At 39.8% G+C, this 18,886-nt stretch overlaps 1 protein-coding gene across 1 annotated transcript in view; it reads right to left on the bottom strand.

Moving 5' to 3' along the window:
• Window positions 1–18,886, bottom strand: part of vipr2 (vasoactive intestinal peptide receptor 2) — a 67,740-nt gene that overhangs the window by 22,260 nt on the left and 26,594 nt on the right. The window contains exons 4-5 of the mRNA XM_037681402.1: window positions 12,854–13,018; window positions 568–681 (exon numbers count right to left, since the gene is read on the bottom strand). Of these exons, the coding sequence (XP_037537330.1) occupies window positions 568–681; window positions 12,854–13,018 (279 nt within the window). The remainder of the gene's footprint in view (window positions 1–567; window positions 682–12,853; window positions 13,019–18,886) is intronic.

Below are 18,886 nucleotides of genomic sequence, written 5' to 3'. Positions count from 1 at the left end.
TTTCTGTAAAACGCAGAAGCTTTGCTGGTATGGGTCCGTCCTTTAATTTGAACACCGACTCCAAACAAGCAGCTGAGCGCTGACTGATGCTGCGTCACTGATTTGTAAAACAGAGCGGAAACCTAAACCGTCGTCTGGCCACTGGCTGGAAAACTGTTGTGGGTTCAGGAGGGAACGCACGGACCGCGCACGCAGAGTCACATGGACGAAGGCGAGAAATGAGGGTGATTCACGGGACGGAAGGACAGAGCCAGTCGGTGTTTAATTCACATGAGTCAAAACACAGTAAAAGATCTGCAGACGTGTAAACCCTGAGTTATAAGACCTTCTCTGTCTGAACTCATGAACTAAATGGAAACCAGTACATTTACTCCACGAAGAAACTGAAGAATGCTGCAGAGAACAATAAGAAATGCTCCAAAAATTATTACTCTCCTTTTCCTTTAGAAGTCAAAAAGTGAAATCATCTGAACGTTAACGCTGAGACAAAAACTAACCCACTGCCACAATGAGATCAACTACAAAAAGCACACAAACTTAATGGCTGCTAAACAAATCCCAGCTCACCATTTCTGCCGAATATGGTCTTTAGAGCTCGAGGACATGGGATGGTGACAGTTTCTCCAAGTTCAGCTCGCTCCCAGCAGGCGATGTTGTCCCAGGCACCTCTGCATCCCAGTTCTGTTTGAAATCAAACCAGCCTCATCAATAAATGCTCTTTTTGAAAGACATAAAAAAATAAATAGAACTGCATGAACTTCACGTGGCAGCTGCAAAATTAGGATAATTGATGCTTTTTGTGTGTTTCTGAGAGAATTTAAACTAAAAACCAACTTTTCTTTGCCATTTCCAGTTCAGCATTTATGAATCTTACCAACAGGATGTTAAGACGGTGAAGTTAAAATGTCAAAATAAAGCAGCAGACGTTCATGAATTGTTGTCTGCTTCCACTCAGTAAAGTACGTTACACATCACAACAGACATGGAACAACCCGAACAGATCTGTGACATCATTAGATGTTCAGGGGAGCTCCTACACCACATTAATATTAGCTTACATTAAATGTATTTTATTTCTGTCCAACCAACTGAGGACAGAAATAACTCAGTAGGGGCTGTGATGGGTGCCACGGTGCTGATGGCAAACAGTCAACTGGGCTTTTTAGTGACAGATGGATGGCGACAGCACAAAGGAGAAAATGGAGTTCTCCTCCACAACATCAGTGCTGAAGATCCGACCTGAAGGTGCAGCAAACTGAAGCAATAAAAAGGTAATAAAAAGAAGCTGGAGGGAACAACAAAAGCTGGTCTCCGCTCACAAACTGAATGTGGCGTTTTATGTTGCTCAGCTAAAGAACAATTCATCTGGAGTTACTTAATAATCCAAAGGATTGTTGTTTTGTCAGGAAATACGATGCTGACGGATCTGCTTTGGATCGCAGACGTCAAAAACCTGCAGCTCATCTTTTCAGAAACAGTCACGGTAAAATACAAAATAAATAAAAAAAAGCAACAGAAATAGGAAAGAAGACATAAAGCATTCACTCCATGCTGTAAAAACAAATACAAAAAGATTAGTATAATGGATCTAAGAGCAAAAATTGAATATTTTTAAGAAAGTGAAACTTCTGCTTTGCGTCACATTAAAGTCCTGTTGACAGGAAGTCATGCCAGTCTAAATATGCAGATTGAAAGGTTGTTTTCACACCTGATAGTCCGGTAGACTCGGTTTGGTTGGGGACCAATATTCAGAACATTTGTTTACAGTTTTAGCTGGTGCGGTTCACATTCACACTGCGCTGAGTCAGTCGAGCCAACCTGTTCCCCCTCCTCGCCTGTGGTGGCGCTGCACCAAGAACTACTGATGAAAACGATACAAAAACCTCCGAAGAAGACACTTCTTCTGGAAATAAAAACAAAAACGGAGTAGCGTCAAATTTTAGCGGTTTTAGGATTTCTGTTTTGTCATTTTTCAACAGTGGACTCAGCATGAGCGGAAGATGAAGCAGAAGACCACGGAGAATGTGATTTTTCACACAAGGTGGCTGAGACGGCTTCGTAAGAGGTAAGAGAAATGCACATTTGTTTGCCCTGTGCTGTACTCCACTTCCTGCTTTTGGAGCGGTTTCCAGTCCACTTGCATTCACAACGCATTCGAATCATGCCAGAGTTCACTTCAACCGAACGGAGACCTCGGTATTTAGGCAGACCAGCGTTTGCTTATTTGGTGCGTATCAAAGTTCAATTGCACATTCACACCTCCCCAAACGAACAGGACTTTCTAGACAAACGGACTAGAGCTTGATTAAAGCGGACTAAACAGGACTGGTGTGAATGCACCAGTCTCAGTGTCCACAGAGAGAGAGAGTTCTGGAAGAAGGAGATTTCTGCAGTTGAGATACTGGTATCTGCAACAATATGCATGTAATCTGTCATTGTTGTTGTTAGGTTATTTTATTTATTTATTGTTTTTGTCCCCCGTCGCGAAGCGAAAAGCTCGGGGATATGGAAAATACCATCCGTCCACCCATGTGAGCTTGATAGCTTGAAAAATAAGTGAGGTACTAACTTCCAATTTGGTGTGTTGCTACATCTAGGCGTAAGTTTCTGTTCAAAAGTTGGGTTGCCAATCAAAATCCAAGATGGCTGCCATCATGTCTCCCCGTCTATCTTGTGAGCTGGATAAATGGAAAAATAAGCAACGCGCCAACTTCTATTTTGATGTGTGGCTGCGTCTAGGCATAAGAAAGGTCAGTATCAAAAATTGTTTTGCCACATCAAAATCCAAGATGGCTTCTGCCATATATGTATATACATAAACCAGATAACCTAAAAAAATAAAATAAAATAAAAAATAAAAACTGTGTTGACTGTTATTTTGGTGTGTAGCTGCATCTAGGCATAAGAATGATCACTTTCAAAAGTTGGGTTGCAACATCAAAATCTAAGATGGCCATTGCTGTGTATACAGTATAAAAGTAAATAAGCTACCTCTATCATTTGAGGAAACTATGCTTTCTAGCTTTTCTATTGCTTAAAAACATAGTTTCCTCAAATTACTGGGTAGCCAGTGGGGTGGCCGAAGAACAATCTATGGTGGCCAAGGCTACCACTGGCCACCTCGTGGCTCCAGCATTGTGCCTGATAGTGGATAATTTGACAAGAAAAACAACCTTTTGTTCTTCTCCACAGTGTAACTTCTACCAACATTTTTGTCTAGAACTCTTCTGATTTTACCCACTTGAGTTTCTTGCACCAAAAACATAAATGTTTACTTACAATACCTGTTCTATTCCAGTCTAAAAAAACACTCATCTTGATAACTACAAATATTCACTATTCAAAGCCCTTATCAATGGGGGACATCAGCGTACTGCTTGTTATTGCATAATTTTTATCTTCGCGTTGCCATTCCCTCTGCTTGTATAACTGTTCTCTTTATCGGCTCTCATGACAACATTTATATATTCATGTTACGTGCACCTCAAGAGGTGAACCATGTTTGACCTCACAACTGGCTCCCAGTGGATACTTAATGTTTTAACTGAAAGCTGTTCTCATCTTGAATTTTCTGTATACGTTCTGCAAAATAAAAAAAAGGGGAAAAAGCTAAAATTAGATTCCATCAGCCTGCAGAAACTGTTATAGCAAAAGATAAAGAAGGAAAAATAGAGAGAAAAGAAAATTAAATGTAAAGTGGTAGAGGAGAGGAAATATCACACGAGCAGAGAGGCTAAGAGAGGACACAAAAAGGAGACGAGAGGAAACAGTGAGTGCATGCATCCCAAGGGTATAACGGCTCCAACACAGATCCAAATTCAGCGGTGCATGAAGAAAAACTCCATCTAAGTGATCCATCCTTTCACAAAAACACATCAGGGGTGAAACCGCAGGTTTCAAGCAACAACTCCTTAAAAAGCACAATCTAAAAAAAAAGTTCAACAAACTGACTTCTTGGACTGTGGGACTCTATTCCATTACCCTTCTAGAACCACATGCACTTTCTGAAGGTGATCTTTGATCCTTTTTTACATCAGCTTTTCCCTGTTCAGGGGTCGCCACAGCGAGTCATCCTCCTCCATCTTACTCTGTCCTCTACGTCCTCTGTCTCACTCCAACTACCTCCATGTCCTCTCGCTTTCCATATATCTCCTGTTTGGCCAACATTTCTAATATTTTTCTACCAATATACCCACTGTCCCTTCTCTGGACATGTCCAAACCATCTCAGTATGGCCTCTATAAATTTATTTCCCAGTTGTTCAACCTGTGCTGTACCTTTTGATGATCTCATTTCTAATCTTCTCCATCCTTGTCACTCCTAAGGAGAACCCCAACATCTTCATTTCTGCCACTTCCAGTTTTTCCTCCTGTCTTTTTGTCCATGTCTCTGTCTCCAGACCATACAACACAGCTGGTCTCACCACTGTCTTGTAAACTTTTCCTTTGACCTTTGCTGACACCCTTTTGTCGCAACTCATTCCTGAAACATTTCTTCATCAACTCCATCCTGCCTGGACTCTCTTTTTCACCTCTTTACCACATCCCCCATGTTCCTGGACAGTGGACCCCAAGTCCTTGAAGTCCTGCGCCTTTGTGACCTCTGCTCCTTGTAGCCTCACTGTTCCACCAGCCTCCGTCTCATTCACACACATGGACTCTGTCTTACTACGGCTGACTTTCATTCCTCTCCTTTCAAGTGCATACCTCCACCTCTCCAAGTTCTCTTCCTCCTGTTCCCTGTTCTCACCACAGATCACAATGTCATCTACAAGTACAAACATCATAGTCCACGGGGATTCCTGCCTGACCTCATCTGTTATTCCGTCCATCACCAGAGCAAACAAGAAGGGGCTCAGAGCCGATCCTTGATGCACTCCCACCTCCTCTTTGAAGCTATCCATCGCTCCTAAAGCACATCTCACCACTGTCTTGCTGTCTTCATACACGTCCTGTCTAACATACTGCTATGCCACTCCAGATTTCCTCATGCATTACCACATCTCCTCCCTAGGCACCCTGTCATGATTTTTCTAAATCCACAAAGATGCTATGGATTTCTTTCTGAGGCTCTTTATACTTCTCCATTAGCCTCCTCAAAGCAAAGATGGCATCTGTGGTGCTTTTTCTTGGCATGAAACCATGCTGTTGCTCACTGATTGTCACCTCTTGTCTAAGTTATCAGGCTCCTCTCTTGTGGAATCAACTTCCAATCTCTGTCCATGAGGCTGACACATTATCCAGTTTTAAAATTAGGCTTAAGACTTTCCTTTTTGCTAAATCCTATAGTTAGGGTCGGCTTGGGTTCCCTGAGCTGTCCCTTAGTTATGCTGCTATAGGCTTAGACTGCTGGAGGACAAACTAACCACAATTTTCACTCTACTACTGTCTTTACTTACTCTGCTCAACCTGTTTTGTATTTGTAATTATTTTTTCTATCCTTAACATGTTTTTTTTTTTTTTTCAGACACACCTGGACCTATACCTGGACCAACCATTCTATGCTCGTCTGTCTCTCCTTCCTGTCCTCTCAACCAGCCGTTCAAAGCAAATGGCCGCTTGTCCTGAGACTGGTTCTGCTGGAGGTTTCTTCCTTTTAAAAGGGAGTTTTTCCTTTCCACTGTTGCCACTGTGCTTGCTCAGGACGGGAGACTGCAACGAAGCCAAGATTCAACTTGTCTGCTGGCTTACTTAGATAAAGAACTTTACTAATTGGCTTTTATGTATGTGAATATTTCTGTAAAGTGCCCTGAGACAACTTTGTTGTGATTTGGCGCTATATAAATAAAATGAATTGAATTGAATTAAGTCTTGCTTCCACAACTCTCTCCCAGATCTTCGTCAACTTAATTCCCCTGTAGTTGCTACAACTCTGTACATCACCCTTGTTCTGAAAAAATAGTCACCAGCACACTTCTTCTCCATTCCTCAGGTATTTTCTCACTGTGAAACGTGCCATTGAATATTTGAGTCAAAAACCTCACTGCCATCTCTCCAAGACATTTCCAAACATCCACTGGTATGTCATCAGGTCCTACTGCCTTCCCCTTCTTCATTCTTTTTGGAATCTTTCTCACTTCGTGGTCCACAGTTTTTCTGACCTCTACTCTTCTTTCCCTTTCATTCTCTTCATTCATTAGTTCCTCAAAATACTCTTTCCATTTTCCCATCATGGTCTCCTCACTTGTTAGAGCATTACCATTCCTATCTTTCACAAATCAAACCTGCTGCACATCCTTTCCATCCTGATCCCTCTGTCTCGCCAATCGGTGCATGTTCTTCTCGTCTTCTTTAATCTCCAGTCTCCCATCATACACCTTCTTCTTTGCCTTTTCCACCTCCCTCTTTGCTCTACGTTGCATCTCCTTATATTTCTGTCGCCTCTCTTCACAGATAACACACCAAGTACCTTCCTACCTGTCTCTCTAATTCCTGTTACTGTAGTAGCCCAGTCATTTGGAAGCTCTTTTTTTTTTACCACTCAGAGCCTTTAACAGCTCCTCTCTGAATTTCTCACAACATTCTTCTTTTCTCAGCTTCCATCATTTGGTCTTCTTCTCTGATTTTACCACCATTTGATGCTGTTTGGCCATGCTCTCCCCTGCTACAACTTACAGTCCCCAATCTCCCTCAGGTTTCCTCTTCTATACAGGATGTAGTCGACATGTGTACTCCTTCCTCCACTCTTATAGGTCACTCTATGTTCCTCCTTCTTTTGGAAATACAGTGCCTTGCGAAAGTATTCGGCCCCCTTGAACTTTTCAACCTTTTGCCACATTTCAGGCTTCAAACATAAAGATATAAAATTTTAATATTTTGTGAAGAATCAACAACAAGTGGGACACAATTATGAAGTGGAATGAAATTTGTTGGATGTGCCAAACTTTTTTAACAAATAAAAAACTGAAAAGTGGGGCGTGCAATATTATTCGGCCCCTTTACTTTCAGTGCAGCAAACTCAGTCCAGAAGTTCAGTGAGGATCTATGAATGATCCAATGTTGTCCCAAATGACTGATGATGATAAATAGAATCCACCTGTGTGTAATCAAGTCTCCGTATAAATGCACCTGCTCTGTGATAGTCTCAGGGTTCTGTTCAAAGCGCAGAGAGCATCATGAAGACCAAGGAACACACCAGGCAGGTCCGAGATACTGTTGTGGAGAAGTTTAAAGCCAGATTTGGATACAAAAAGATTTCCCAAACTTTAAACATACCAAGGAGCACTGTACAAGCAATCATATTGAAATGGAAGGAGTATCAGACCACTGCAAATCTACAAAGACCCGGCCGTCCCTCTAAACTTTCATCTCGAACAAGGAAAAGACTGATCAGAGATGCAGCCAAGAGGCCCATCCAGAGTGATCATGGGCCTCTTGGCTGCATCTCTGATCAGCCAAGAGGCCCATGATCACTCTGGATGAACTGCAGAGATCTACAGCGGAGGTGGGAGAGTCTGTCCATAGGACAACAATCAGTCATACACTGCACAAATCTGGCCTTTATGGGAGAGTGGCACGAAGAAAGCCATTTCTCAAAGATATCCATAAAAAGTGTTGTTTAAAGTTTGTCACAAGCACCTGGGAGACACCAAACATGTGGAAGAAGGTGCTCTGGTCAGATGAAACCAAAATCGAACTGTTTGGCCACAATGCAAAACGATATGTTTGGCATAAAAGCAACACAGCTCATCACCCTGAACACACTATACCCACTGTCAAACATGGTGGTGGCAGCATCATGGTTTGGGCCTGCTTTTCATCAGCAGGGACAGAGAAGATGGTCAGAATTGATGGGAAGATGGATGGGGCCAAATACAGGACCATTTTGGAAGAAAACCTGTTTGAGTCTGCAAGAGACCTGAGACTGGGACGGAGATTTATCTTCCAACAAGACAATGATCCAAAACATAAAGCCAAATCTACAATGGAATGGTTCACAAATAAACGTATCCAGGTGTTGGAATGGCCAAGTCAAAGTCCAGACCTGAATCCAATTGAGAATCTGTGGAAAGAGCTGTTCACAAACGCTCTCCATCCAACCTCACTGAGCTCCAGCTGTTTTGCAAGGAAGAATGGGCAGAACTTCAGTGTCTCCATGTTCAAAACTGATAGAGACAAACCCCAAGAGACTTGCAGCTGGAACTGCAGCAAAAGGCGGAGCTACAAAGTATAAACGCAAGGGGGCCGAATAATATTGCACACCCCACGTTTCAGTTTTTTATTTGTTAAAAACGTTTGACACATCCAATAAACTTAATTGTTGTTGATTCTTCACAAAAAAATTAAAATTTTATATCTTTATGTTTGAAGCCTAAAATGTGGCAAAAGGTTGAAAAGTTCAAGGTGGCCGAAAACTTTCGCAAGGCACTGTAAGTGACTACAGACATTTCCATTCTCTTGGCAAAATCCACCACCATCTATCCTTCATGGTTTCTTTCCTTGACACCAAACCTACCCATCACTTCCTCATCCCCTCTGTTTCCTTCACCAACATGTCCATTCAGGTCTGCTCCGATTACCACTCTTGCCTCCCTGGGTAAACTTTCCATCACTTCATCCAGATTCTTCAAAAAATTATCTTTCTCTTTCCCATCACATCCAACCTGTGGAGCATAACCACTGACAACATTTAGCATCAGACCTGCTACTTCTACCTTCAGACACATCACCCTATCTGACACTCTTTTCACCTCTACTACATTCTTTGCCAACTCCTCCTTCAGGACCACCCCTACTCCATTTCTTTTTCTACCCACACCATGGTAAAACAGTTTAAACCCTGCTCCAATGCTACAAGCCTTGCTGCCCTCCCACTTGGTCTCTTGGACACATAAAACATCTACCTTCCTTCTCTGCATCATGTCAGCCAGCTCTCTACCTTTGCCTGTCATTGTCCCCACATTTAGAGTTGCCACCCTCAGTCCTACTTTCATGACTCTCCTCTTCTCCCTCTGTCTCCTGACATGTTTCCCTCCTCGTGGTCTTCGACAAAGATTAGTACAATTTCTGCTGGCACCCTGTTTGTCAACAGCACCGGTGGCGGTTGTTGTTAACCCGGGCCTCGACCAATCAAGATTTAACAAGTAAAGGCAAACCCAATCTAAGAAGTACATCAAAATATAAAAGTGAAAACTAGATGATTCTAACCTTTATAGCTTCATAATTTGGATTTATTACTATTTAAATCTCACCTTCTGCACTTTGAAAATTAAAGGAAGATGGCCAACAAAAAGACGATTTAAAATAAATTGAGACGAGAGGAATGGGACTGCAAACAAACACCATTTATAGAGAAAATGTAGTGGGAAGGATGTGACCAGACATTAATTTTTCACAGTCAAGCTTTAAAAAAACAACACAACTCATACTAGAAGACAAAGCTGGAGATTTTGTGGAAATGTAGTAAACCTTCATATTTTTTTGGGTGGCCATTTTATGGCTCTGTTTATGATTTACAGCAAGACAATTACTCCGAAATTATTTTACTGGTATCTAAAACAAGTCAAGACCCTAAATGAATTAATACTTTTCAGTTCTAGTACATAATGAAAGGAATATAAATAGTTCAAGTATCAAACAGATTCATGTGCGCCACCCATGAAGTATTTAAAGTCAGATTTACCGCAAAGAAAAGGACAAAAAGGAGGAAAAAAGTTGTGCAGCTCTTTGTTATCATGGTTTCTAATGTTACAATATCAAACTAGAATAGATTACAAATGTTTCTTTTTCACATAATAATTCCATCCTGAAAATTTCCATAAAATTTCAGGACAAATCATCAGGAATTGTTTTACCAGTACTTTCTTCCCTGTTGCTCAAAGATTCATTTTGTAACCTTACAGCTCTGTGGTCCATGAATGATGCATGTTAAAGCCACTGTCTTTATGACATTTTTATTTTAACCCCCTGACTGAGTCAACCGTCGGTCTGGTTTAAATAAAATGTATTAAATGCAAGACAACTGAAACCTTAACTTTATGCTCTGAGCAGATTATACCTTCATTTTTTAATTACCGTATTTTTCGCCCAATAATTCACAGTTTTTTGCATAATTTGCATGCCCTGCAACTTATACGCCAAAACAACATATTTATGGATTTTTTCCCATATTTAAACCAATTTGTGACTGAGATCTGACCGTTTTCATTCATTCTGACTGAAAATATCGAACACTACCATTTTCAGCCACTATATGACAGTCTAGCAGTATGGCATGCCGTTGTGTCATGTAATAGGTAAAAGTGGCTATTAATGACACAATCGGCTTGCCATAGCCTGCGACCGTCGTTTGGCAAAACCGTCAAATCAGCTTCATTTCGTTGCGCCGTCCCGGCGAAATGAAGCTGATTTGACCATTGAAGTCCTTTTATTAAGTAAAAGTTCATCTGAGACACATCTTTACTGTAAAGTCGAGCAAACAAATACCGATAATTGTTTTAGTTGCTTATATTGTTAAATTTAGAAGAAATGCACAGCGAGTTGCCCTCTGCGCATTCATATTTCTGCGTATCGGCTTTTGAAATGCAGCGGATTTAACCTTCAAAGTGCATTTATTAATGAAAAGTTAGACTGAGATACACCTTTATTATAATATCGAACAAACAAATAATTGTTTTTAAGTGTTAATCTTGTTAAATTCTTGTTAAAGTCCTCTCGTGCACGCCCCCGCAGATGCCATTTCGCAGCCAATCGATTTTTGGCACAACACATTGTGCACATTCCGAGTTGTCAGAGGTGACACCTAATAAATGTGTCGTATACGATGAAACTATGTATTAATGGATTTTTCCACTTTATTAGACATATTTGGACTGATGCGACTTATAGGGCGGTGCTCCGTTTACGGCAGAAAATACGGTATGCAGGATGTTTTGTCGTTAGTGATGCAAACTAAGAAACTCCTCGAAGTTTTACTTCCTGAATACGTACCTGAGAGACAGATTTGAGTTTTCTGCTTGAATATTTCCAGATTCCAATTCATTTGCTGCAAAGCCCCCCCTTCCAGTGATTAATGTTTTGCTGTCTTGAATTTTTCCAGATATGCTGTGGTAGAAAACTGAAAGTGCTTGAACATAGTTTGTGCATGCACGTTCATGACGTTCATAAATGGAACATCCACTCGAAGCATCTGCTCATCTGAGAACCAAAATGCAGGTTAGAATGCAGGAAACCTAAATAAAAGGTAAATTTGAATTAAACCAAAAAGCTGTCGAGGCAAGACAAACTAAACATGGCAAATGGTCCAAAAGTGACCGACAGGGAGCAGTGCACAGGAACAGAGGCTAAATCAGTCTCCTAGTGATCCGAGCATCACAGGTCTCTCTTGTAAATGAGTCCTTGTGACTTAATGAGACTGACCTGTATAAATAAAGGTTGAATGAATAAATACACTGAACAAAAGGGGCTTTAATCAATAGATGAGGAGCAGGTGTGCAAGGGGAGCTGCTAAAAGGAAGAAGTGAAGGAAGATTACATGGGAATAATGGATCACTGAAAATATAATGGAATTCTTTGAGAAACAACAATAAAAATGGCTTAAATTATTAAAAACAGTTACAAATAACTCACACCAACACAACCATTATCAGATGCATATTTACCAGTTTTTCCTTCAATCTAATATCTCAAGATTTATATAAAAATAATAACCAAATGCACTAAATTATATTAATTTGCAAATAAACAGTCATTTAGAAGGAGCAAACCACAGTTATTTCCATTGTATAATTTCTGCATCTGTTGCACTGGATTAAGATTCAGCTTTAAAAACAAAATATGTTAATAGGACAGGATCCTGCTTTTTGAGTTATGATCACGGCGGCTTTCATAGAATCATAACACACTAGAAAAGGACATTAGTGTTGCTTTTGTCTAAATTTGGTCGAGCAGAGATGTAATCTCATGCATCCCAAATCTAGTTACTGGAAGGATTGAGCTGTAATCCCACCAGACAGACTTTCTGTGCACCAGATCGATAGCAGAAACTGAAATTGGTTTGTTTTTTTAAAATCAAAAGCAGCAGGATGAAAATAAAACCACAGCATGAAGCTGATCACATCATCCGGAGGCAGGTTAAAGCACGTGACTGCTAAGCTACAGCTCTTCTGCGTGCGACACGTTTTAGGTTTGAAAAAATAACTTCAGCCTCTCGGAGCAACTAGCACAAGCTTCCCGCAGCTTTCCAGAACACTAATTAATTAAAAAATGTCTTGTTTTTTTTTTTACTGCAGCATTAAAAACTGCATACTGCACAATTTTTCCCCGTGTTCCTGCATTCCAGAAATGTGCGGACACTAATTGTGTTTTCATGTTTGCTTTAAACTGTAAACAAATGAGCATGTGCTGGTGAAAATACAGTTAATTAAGTCGGCCCATAAGCCGTCCCTGAAGGAAGAATGTGAACAAAATAAATTAGGCACGACTCAGCATTACAGTATTCACTCTATTTATACAAGAGTATTTTGTCCATAGGACCAAATCGAGATATTTACTGCAACAAAGAGAATTGGAAAATACATTTTCATAGTTTTAGCCTTTTCTTAATCCAGATGTTTTTGGTGTATTTGTCCAAGAAGTTTAGTTTAGAGTTCCCTAAGTTTCATTGATAATATGCAGTTTATCTTCAACTTATTTAAAAGTTGTTTCTTTTCAATTAACAACGTTGACGGGCCGAGTGGAGATTATCGAAGGGCTCCTTTCGACTCTCCGTCCATATGTTGGTCATGTCTGATTAATACCAGTCTGAAAAAACGACCGTCCTGTAAGAGCCAGTACATGTTTGATGGTTTTTGTAGAAAGTTTTTTTTTTTAATGTTTGTGACAATATCATGCAGTTGTTTGTGAGATGGAGTTACCTTTACTGTTATTGGCAGCCTCCTCTTCCTCTTTCAGCCTCGTCACACACTCCAGCTGGTCCTTCTCCACCTCCAGCAGGAAGTTGCAAGTTGGATGTCGACCGTTAACCTGAAGTGGAAGCAGCAGAAATAAGCTTAAGTTCAGGCTGCCAAATAAAACGTTCTCTGTTGGGAAGAAATATAAAAAAACACTTTAATTTTGTACGTTTTAAAATAATCTAGTCATCGTTATCAACCACTGCCATAAAAAATGGGTGATCATTTAACTGTATCCGCACTTGTTTATCTGTTAGCAAAATATCTTATAATCCACTGGACAGATTTGAATAAATATGTCTAAGAGTCAACCTGATTCAAGATGGCCACGGCAGCTAATCAATGTTAAACATAAAAATGTCTACAACTCAGATGTTTTACAGATGTTGAGCTAAGATTAGGTGTGGTAGTAGCTGAGAGTCATCCCAAACACACACTCATAATACTAATAAATTATAAAGGTATTTGTTAAAGTCTTTGCCTTGAAAGGCAGCAGTGATTCACGTTCCTTAAAGGAATGCTAACTTAATTTTTATTAGTTTTATCATCAGTTTTCTGTATTTCCTGTCACAAATACTTTTCCATGCGTGATCCATCACATCAAATCAGAGATTAAATCAGATATATCCAAGATAAACTAGGCATATTTTCATAATTCTAGCTTTTAAAGCTACATTTTGATCCCTAGATCATTCTGATATTGTGAACGGTTCCAGCAATATAGCTTGATTTGTCTCTAATTGCACTGGAAAAATTAATTTAAATCCTCATTTTAGCATTTGCTAATAAGATTTATTGATTTCATTCAAAGGAAGATTCCTCAAAACAGTATTTTATTTATTGAAAGTAGCAAAAATTTAAGGATTTTTTGCTCAAAGTCATTATCAGTTGTTGGAACTGCTCAGAAAAGTTTGTCAGTGCTACTGTATTTTGGACATTTCATTGAAGGGACCCATCAGATTACAGAATACATGAGCAGACAGAAGCATCTAGTTACGTGTAGTCCAGTGCTCCATAAAACCAGTGGCGGCTTATCAATGGGGGTGCTAGGGCGCTGCCCCACCGTTCACACTACTCACCATATTACAATGAAGACTTAAAAAAATTAAATCAAAATGAAATAATAAAAATATTTCCAAATATATGTATACAATTTTTAGTTGTGTAAGATAATTTTTTTTATAGTTAATGATGAGTTAAGTTGTTTCTTTCAAAAATGTTGTTTCTAATTGGTGATGTATTTCCGCTCTGGGGGTGCAAGAATCTTAGCCCATAGACTGTCGTTAAAAGTTGTACATGCACAGTTAGCTCCTCTTCATTACAAGAGATAGGAAGATTCTGGGCGCACCACTCCAGCGCCCTGAGTACCAGCGCACTGTACGCATTGTGCTTCTGGTCCTGCTGTCCCTGTACAGATTTATTTATTTATTGATTAATTTTGTCCCGGTACAGATTGTGCAGTGACATTCACAACCAGGCTATGTATGACATATTAGTTAGCTGTCAGACAGCAGCGCATTTAAAAGAGGCGCAGCATTAATTTTGATCAGGCAGATAGTTGGGAGGCCCACTGCATTCGGCGCTGGGTTTGTTTATGCTGGCTGGGGTCCTGTGTAGAAAGGAGAGAGGACTGGTCTGGGGGCGATATGGAAAATTCTAACAGCAGTTATCATTAATGTGTCTTATTTACTGTGTTTACACAGGTACGGAATGAGTTAATAAAGTGCGCAGACGGGAGCATGAGTGAGCGAACCGACGAGCCTGTGATGCGTGCGTGTGTGTGTGGACTGTCTTGAACATATATATTTTGGTATATGTCTATTTTGGAGTTATAGCCCCCCACCCCCGTGGAAATTCCACTAGGCGCCACCGGTTTACATTTTTGACATGTAAAGCAGAGGGTGTTATGGATGCTTTAAGGAAAACTAGGCCTTTAATTTTAGCCAAATTATTAAATCTCTGATTAGTATTTTGCATCCATGTTTGCAACAACACCTCCATCACACGGGTCCATCACCCTATTGTGAAATTGATGATGGTGTAATAATCCATAAAATTGCATTTACTGGAACCACTATGAAATTTAAATAGCTACAAGTTAGATAATAAATCTTCATAACCTTTCCAAAGAACCCACTTCAAATGTCCATATTATTCCTTTTAGTGATCCTGTACTGCAACAAACAAAGCTGCGTCTGTCTCATCTTCAAATGTCACTGCAGTGCGGTGACCTGTTGGCTCCTGCCACAAATTGGCCTTTATCTCCTTGACTCAGTTAATGCACCGTGACGACTGCCCTTGCTGAAAGGGCTAACAAGCTCGCAATATCTGAAAACGCACTAAATGAGTTGAGTGTTTGTTAATGGGGCTTGTGTAAACAAAAGTTGCAGACAGTGCCTGGCTTAACATTATATTTCATAAAATAACCCATCCCTGACCACCAGCTCCTGAAGTTATTCAAACAAACCTGCTGACTTGGCTTTGTAGTTGATATTAAGGCAGGAGAATTCAACCCCTCCCCCACAAATGGCCTGACTCACAAAGCCCCAAAGCCGGAGCCCTAAATGGGCAGTAACATGCTGATCTGAGCTGTTGTCTCTCCCGCTTTGCTGCAAATTTGATTTGGCTGTGACTGTCTTTATTTCCCCCAGGGCTGCGCTGCTATCACAGCGAGGCACGAAGGTGAGCCATCTTGCTGAACGAAAATGCTCCCATAGATGCGCAAGTATGTGAGGAACTGCCTTCTGGGACCAGTGCTGGCTAATGGATTTCTGATTGACTGGGTAAAGCAAGGCAGACAGGTGAAGAAGTAAAGATGGGGAGTACAGAGAGGTGACGGGGGTTGTCCGTTTGTTTTTCTGAGCACTAAAGCACATGATGTTTGTGCATGCTCATCAGCCTTTAGTGGACAGTGTATGTGTGTATGTTTCTGCCCTAATGAAGGCTGCTTGCAGTGTAATAAGAGATGTGGTCTGATAATGGAGGAGGTAATTACTGCTGAGTCCAGCAGCCAGTGGTTAGGAATTACATTATTGATTGACCAGATTCAGCATCATGACAGGCAACAGGAGGAACACAAAATTAGAGACGGAAAACCTAAACTTGTAAAATAAACAGTTTGTCTCTGGCTTCGGAGACGAGGTGTGCAGGTGAGTGGAGTGAAAACTTCACGCACAGCTGAGCAGCTTCCCTCAGAGAGGAACATCTGCAGGCATGTGAGCATGTAGCGAACTAAAACACTCACTGGGGAGGCTAACTTCTGGATGGTTGCTTTGCCAGATGTGGCCAAATATAAAAACAATGCAAGAGCAGTTTTCCAGCATGATGCTAAAATAAGAAAGAAAATCAGAATACCCTAAAATACTAGAGTTGATAGATGACATTTAAAGAACTAAACTTAACATAAGTTTCTCCTCTGCTTTGAACAGGGAAAAAGTTTGACTGAAGTTATGGTGAAAACAAGATTTTATTGTTGAAACCCTGAAAAAAAAACCTACTGCAGTGGTCCTCCATACAAAATTTAGCGCAGTCTCAAACAATTGTTTCTCAAGCAAAGGTAGAATATAGGAGTCACATTAATTTGTGTCATGCACTCCTTAAGACCCTCTGTTAAAAAAAATGTAATGACTGAGATCTTCATAAAAAATAGAAATGAATAATGAATGGATGATTGGATTTTGAAGATGTTCATTATCACGACCGTCCCTAAATATACAAGAGAAAATGTTTTTAACCCTCGATACAAAGAATAAAAACCTCGAGTTCCTTCTAAAATTCTGTTTTTTTAGTAACAACTGTGCTGATTTTGTTGTTTGTTTCAAACTCCTTCCTCTCCATCAGTTGCTTTATTTTTTCTATTATTCTTTTTTTAATAAGCCAGCCTATGAAAACTACTGGCTAATATATTGTGTAATAATAGAGGTCAGATATATATTTTTGACTGATGCAAAGATTTTTGGCTAAAATGTGTTTTACATTTAACAAAATATAAAAGTAATTGCTTAACTGAAATTAAAAGTACATTTCATACCTGTGGCAGACCTTGCACAGGCCTTTAGTGTTGTCCTTCTGGAATAAATTCACCTTTACAGAACAATTTTATTACACAGAAACAGTTTAACAGGGCCTTGCATGACAGATACATTTTAAACTTATAAAGCAACAAATGTAATTAAAACAGTCAGTCAGCAATTAAGTCTTTGTTTTTCTTTTTTTTACTTCTATCACATTTGTAATAATTTCATACCCAGAGTAGAAACCGAGACTAAGAGACACAGGCAGGTAAAAAGTAAATGGTTCATTTACAGGTGAAAGGTACTGAAACACAGGAGGGAGCTGTAGGAGAGGAGACCTGGTGAGTATAGTCCTGTGGGGACTGGATTGTTATTTAGCAACAGTTTTCTTTGGCTTGCTTGTTTGCAGTGGCTTTAGCTCAAACACCACCTAAATTTTAACTCAATGTTCTCGAAAAATAAAGAAACCATCATTTGGATTTTGTAATGAAGCTCAGTTCTCAAACCTTAGATTCACCAAAACATTGAATAAATGTGGATTAAAAATGGAATAAATGATTATAGTCTTAAATGGGACAGTAAAATTTATGATTTTTTTTTTTTTTTTGCACAAGTCGGATCCTCAATGCCATCTGTCAATCAATCCAGCAGGCTTGTCAGCAACTGACCAATCGGCAATCTCAATTTGTGCTGAGGTGTACGCCCCCTTACCTGCAGGAGCTCCGCCCCCTTCTTCTCCGACAATATTGTCGTGATTTGCATTTCGAACGAATTACGGAGGGATTTCATGAAAAATCATCTGAAAAAACGGTAAAATGTTGTCAGTGGGGAACATGTAATTCAGACAGTTACCCTGAGCATCTAGAGGATGGAATACAGTTTATTCAATTTCCAAAAACTAAACAAGGTCTGGAAAAATATAAAAGATGGATAAAACCCTGTGGCTGACCTCATGAACAGCTGAATACACCAGTGATAAAAAGGAAGTATCACATGTTCACCTGTGCAAAGGTAACTGCAAATAAATCCTCCATGTTCTGTCATAATTACACTGTAATGGTCAAATTAAAAGTTAATGCTTAAAGCTAGTTGTGCTTTGTTTTGTGTCTTTTATATGTAGATACATGTTGTAACTGCTGGTTGCATAAGTTTAGTCTTTGTTATGATCAGTTAAAACTAAACTGATTTTGTACAAAGCATTTATTACGTTGTTAACTGTAAAGCTAACTGTTTAAAGACTAACATGTTTAAATAAAGGTTGAATGAAAAGAAATGGAGCTCTACGTCTGTAGCATCTTAGCTAGCGTGTATGTATTATGCGCTGCAAGCTTAGTGTTACTTCTTGTTGTGCCGAGCTCTCTAAAATAGAATCAAGTGTTTACTTATGCCATCTACTTTATTCAAAAATTTCTGGGGGAGGTGTCAGTGATGTGGAAAAAAACCCAGAATCCTCACAACTTCATCTACAGATGCACCAAAAAGGTACATTATATATAAAAAAAAAATGATCAAAATAAAAAGCTGAGTATGTTTTTAAACTTGTTGAATAATGAGTTCAGTTCAAAAGCTTGGAATTCTGAACTTTCATCAAAACTTCAAAAACCAATACAAGAAGTCCATTTGCCTTAAAAAAAGGGAAAAAAAACTAAAGCATCTTAGGATTTGTCATTTCAAGCAAAAACTCTCAGTATGTGATCATTCAAGTGAAACACACATTTGCACTTTCTTTCTACACACAGGAGGGTTTTCGTTCACTGCCAAGTGAGAATCCTGCTGAGAATAACTCATTTCCTAATCCCGCTTCATCCTGTTCGGGGTTCTGGGGATTTTGGAGCCTTTCCCAGCAGTCAGTGAGTGAGAGGCAGGGATACACCCTGGACAGGTCGCCAGTCCATCACAGGGAAATCCTGTTGAGATTATGAAATCAATCTCTGAATCAGGAGGCAAACAAGGTTGTAACAACACCCCCCCCCCCCCCCCCCCC

This window comes from Nematolebias whitei, chromosome 9, assembly GCF_014905685.2.
Source record: "Nematolebias whitei isolate Nwh7 chromosome 9, NemWhi1, whole genome shotgun sequence".
In the NCBI taxonomy this organism is placed as follows: domain Eukaryota; kingdom Metazoa; phylum Chordata; class Actinopteri; order Cyprinodontiformes; family Rivulidae; genus Nematolebias; species Nematolebias whitei.
The sequence above is the reverse complement of the archived record's forward strand: the minus strand, read 5'-3'. Positions and strand labels throughout refer to the sequence as shown.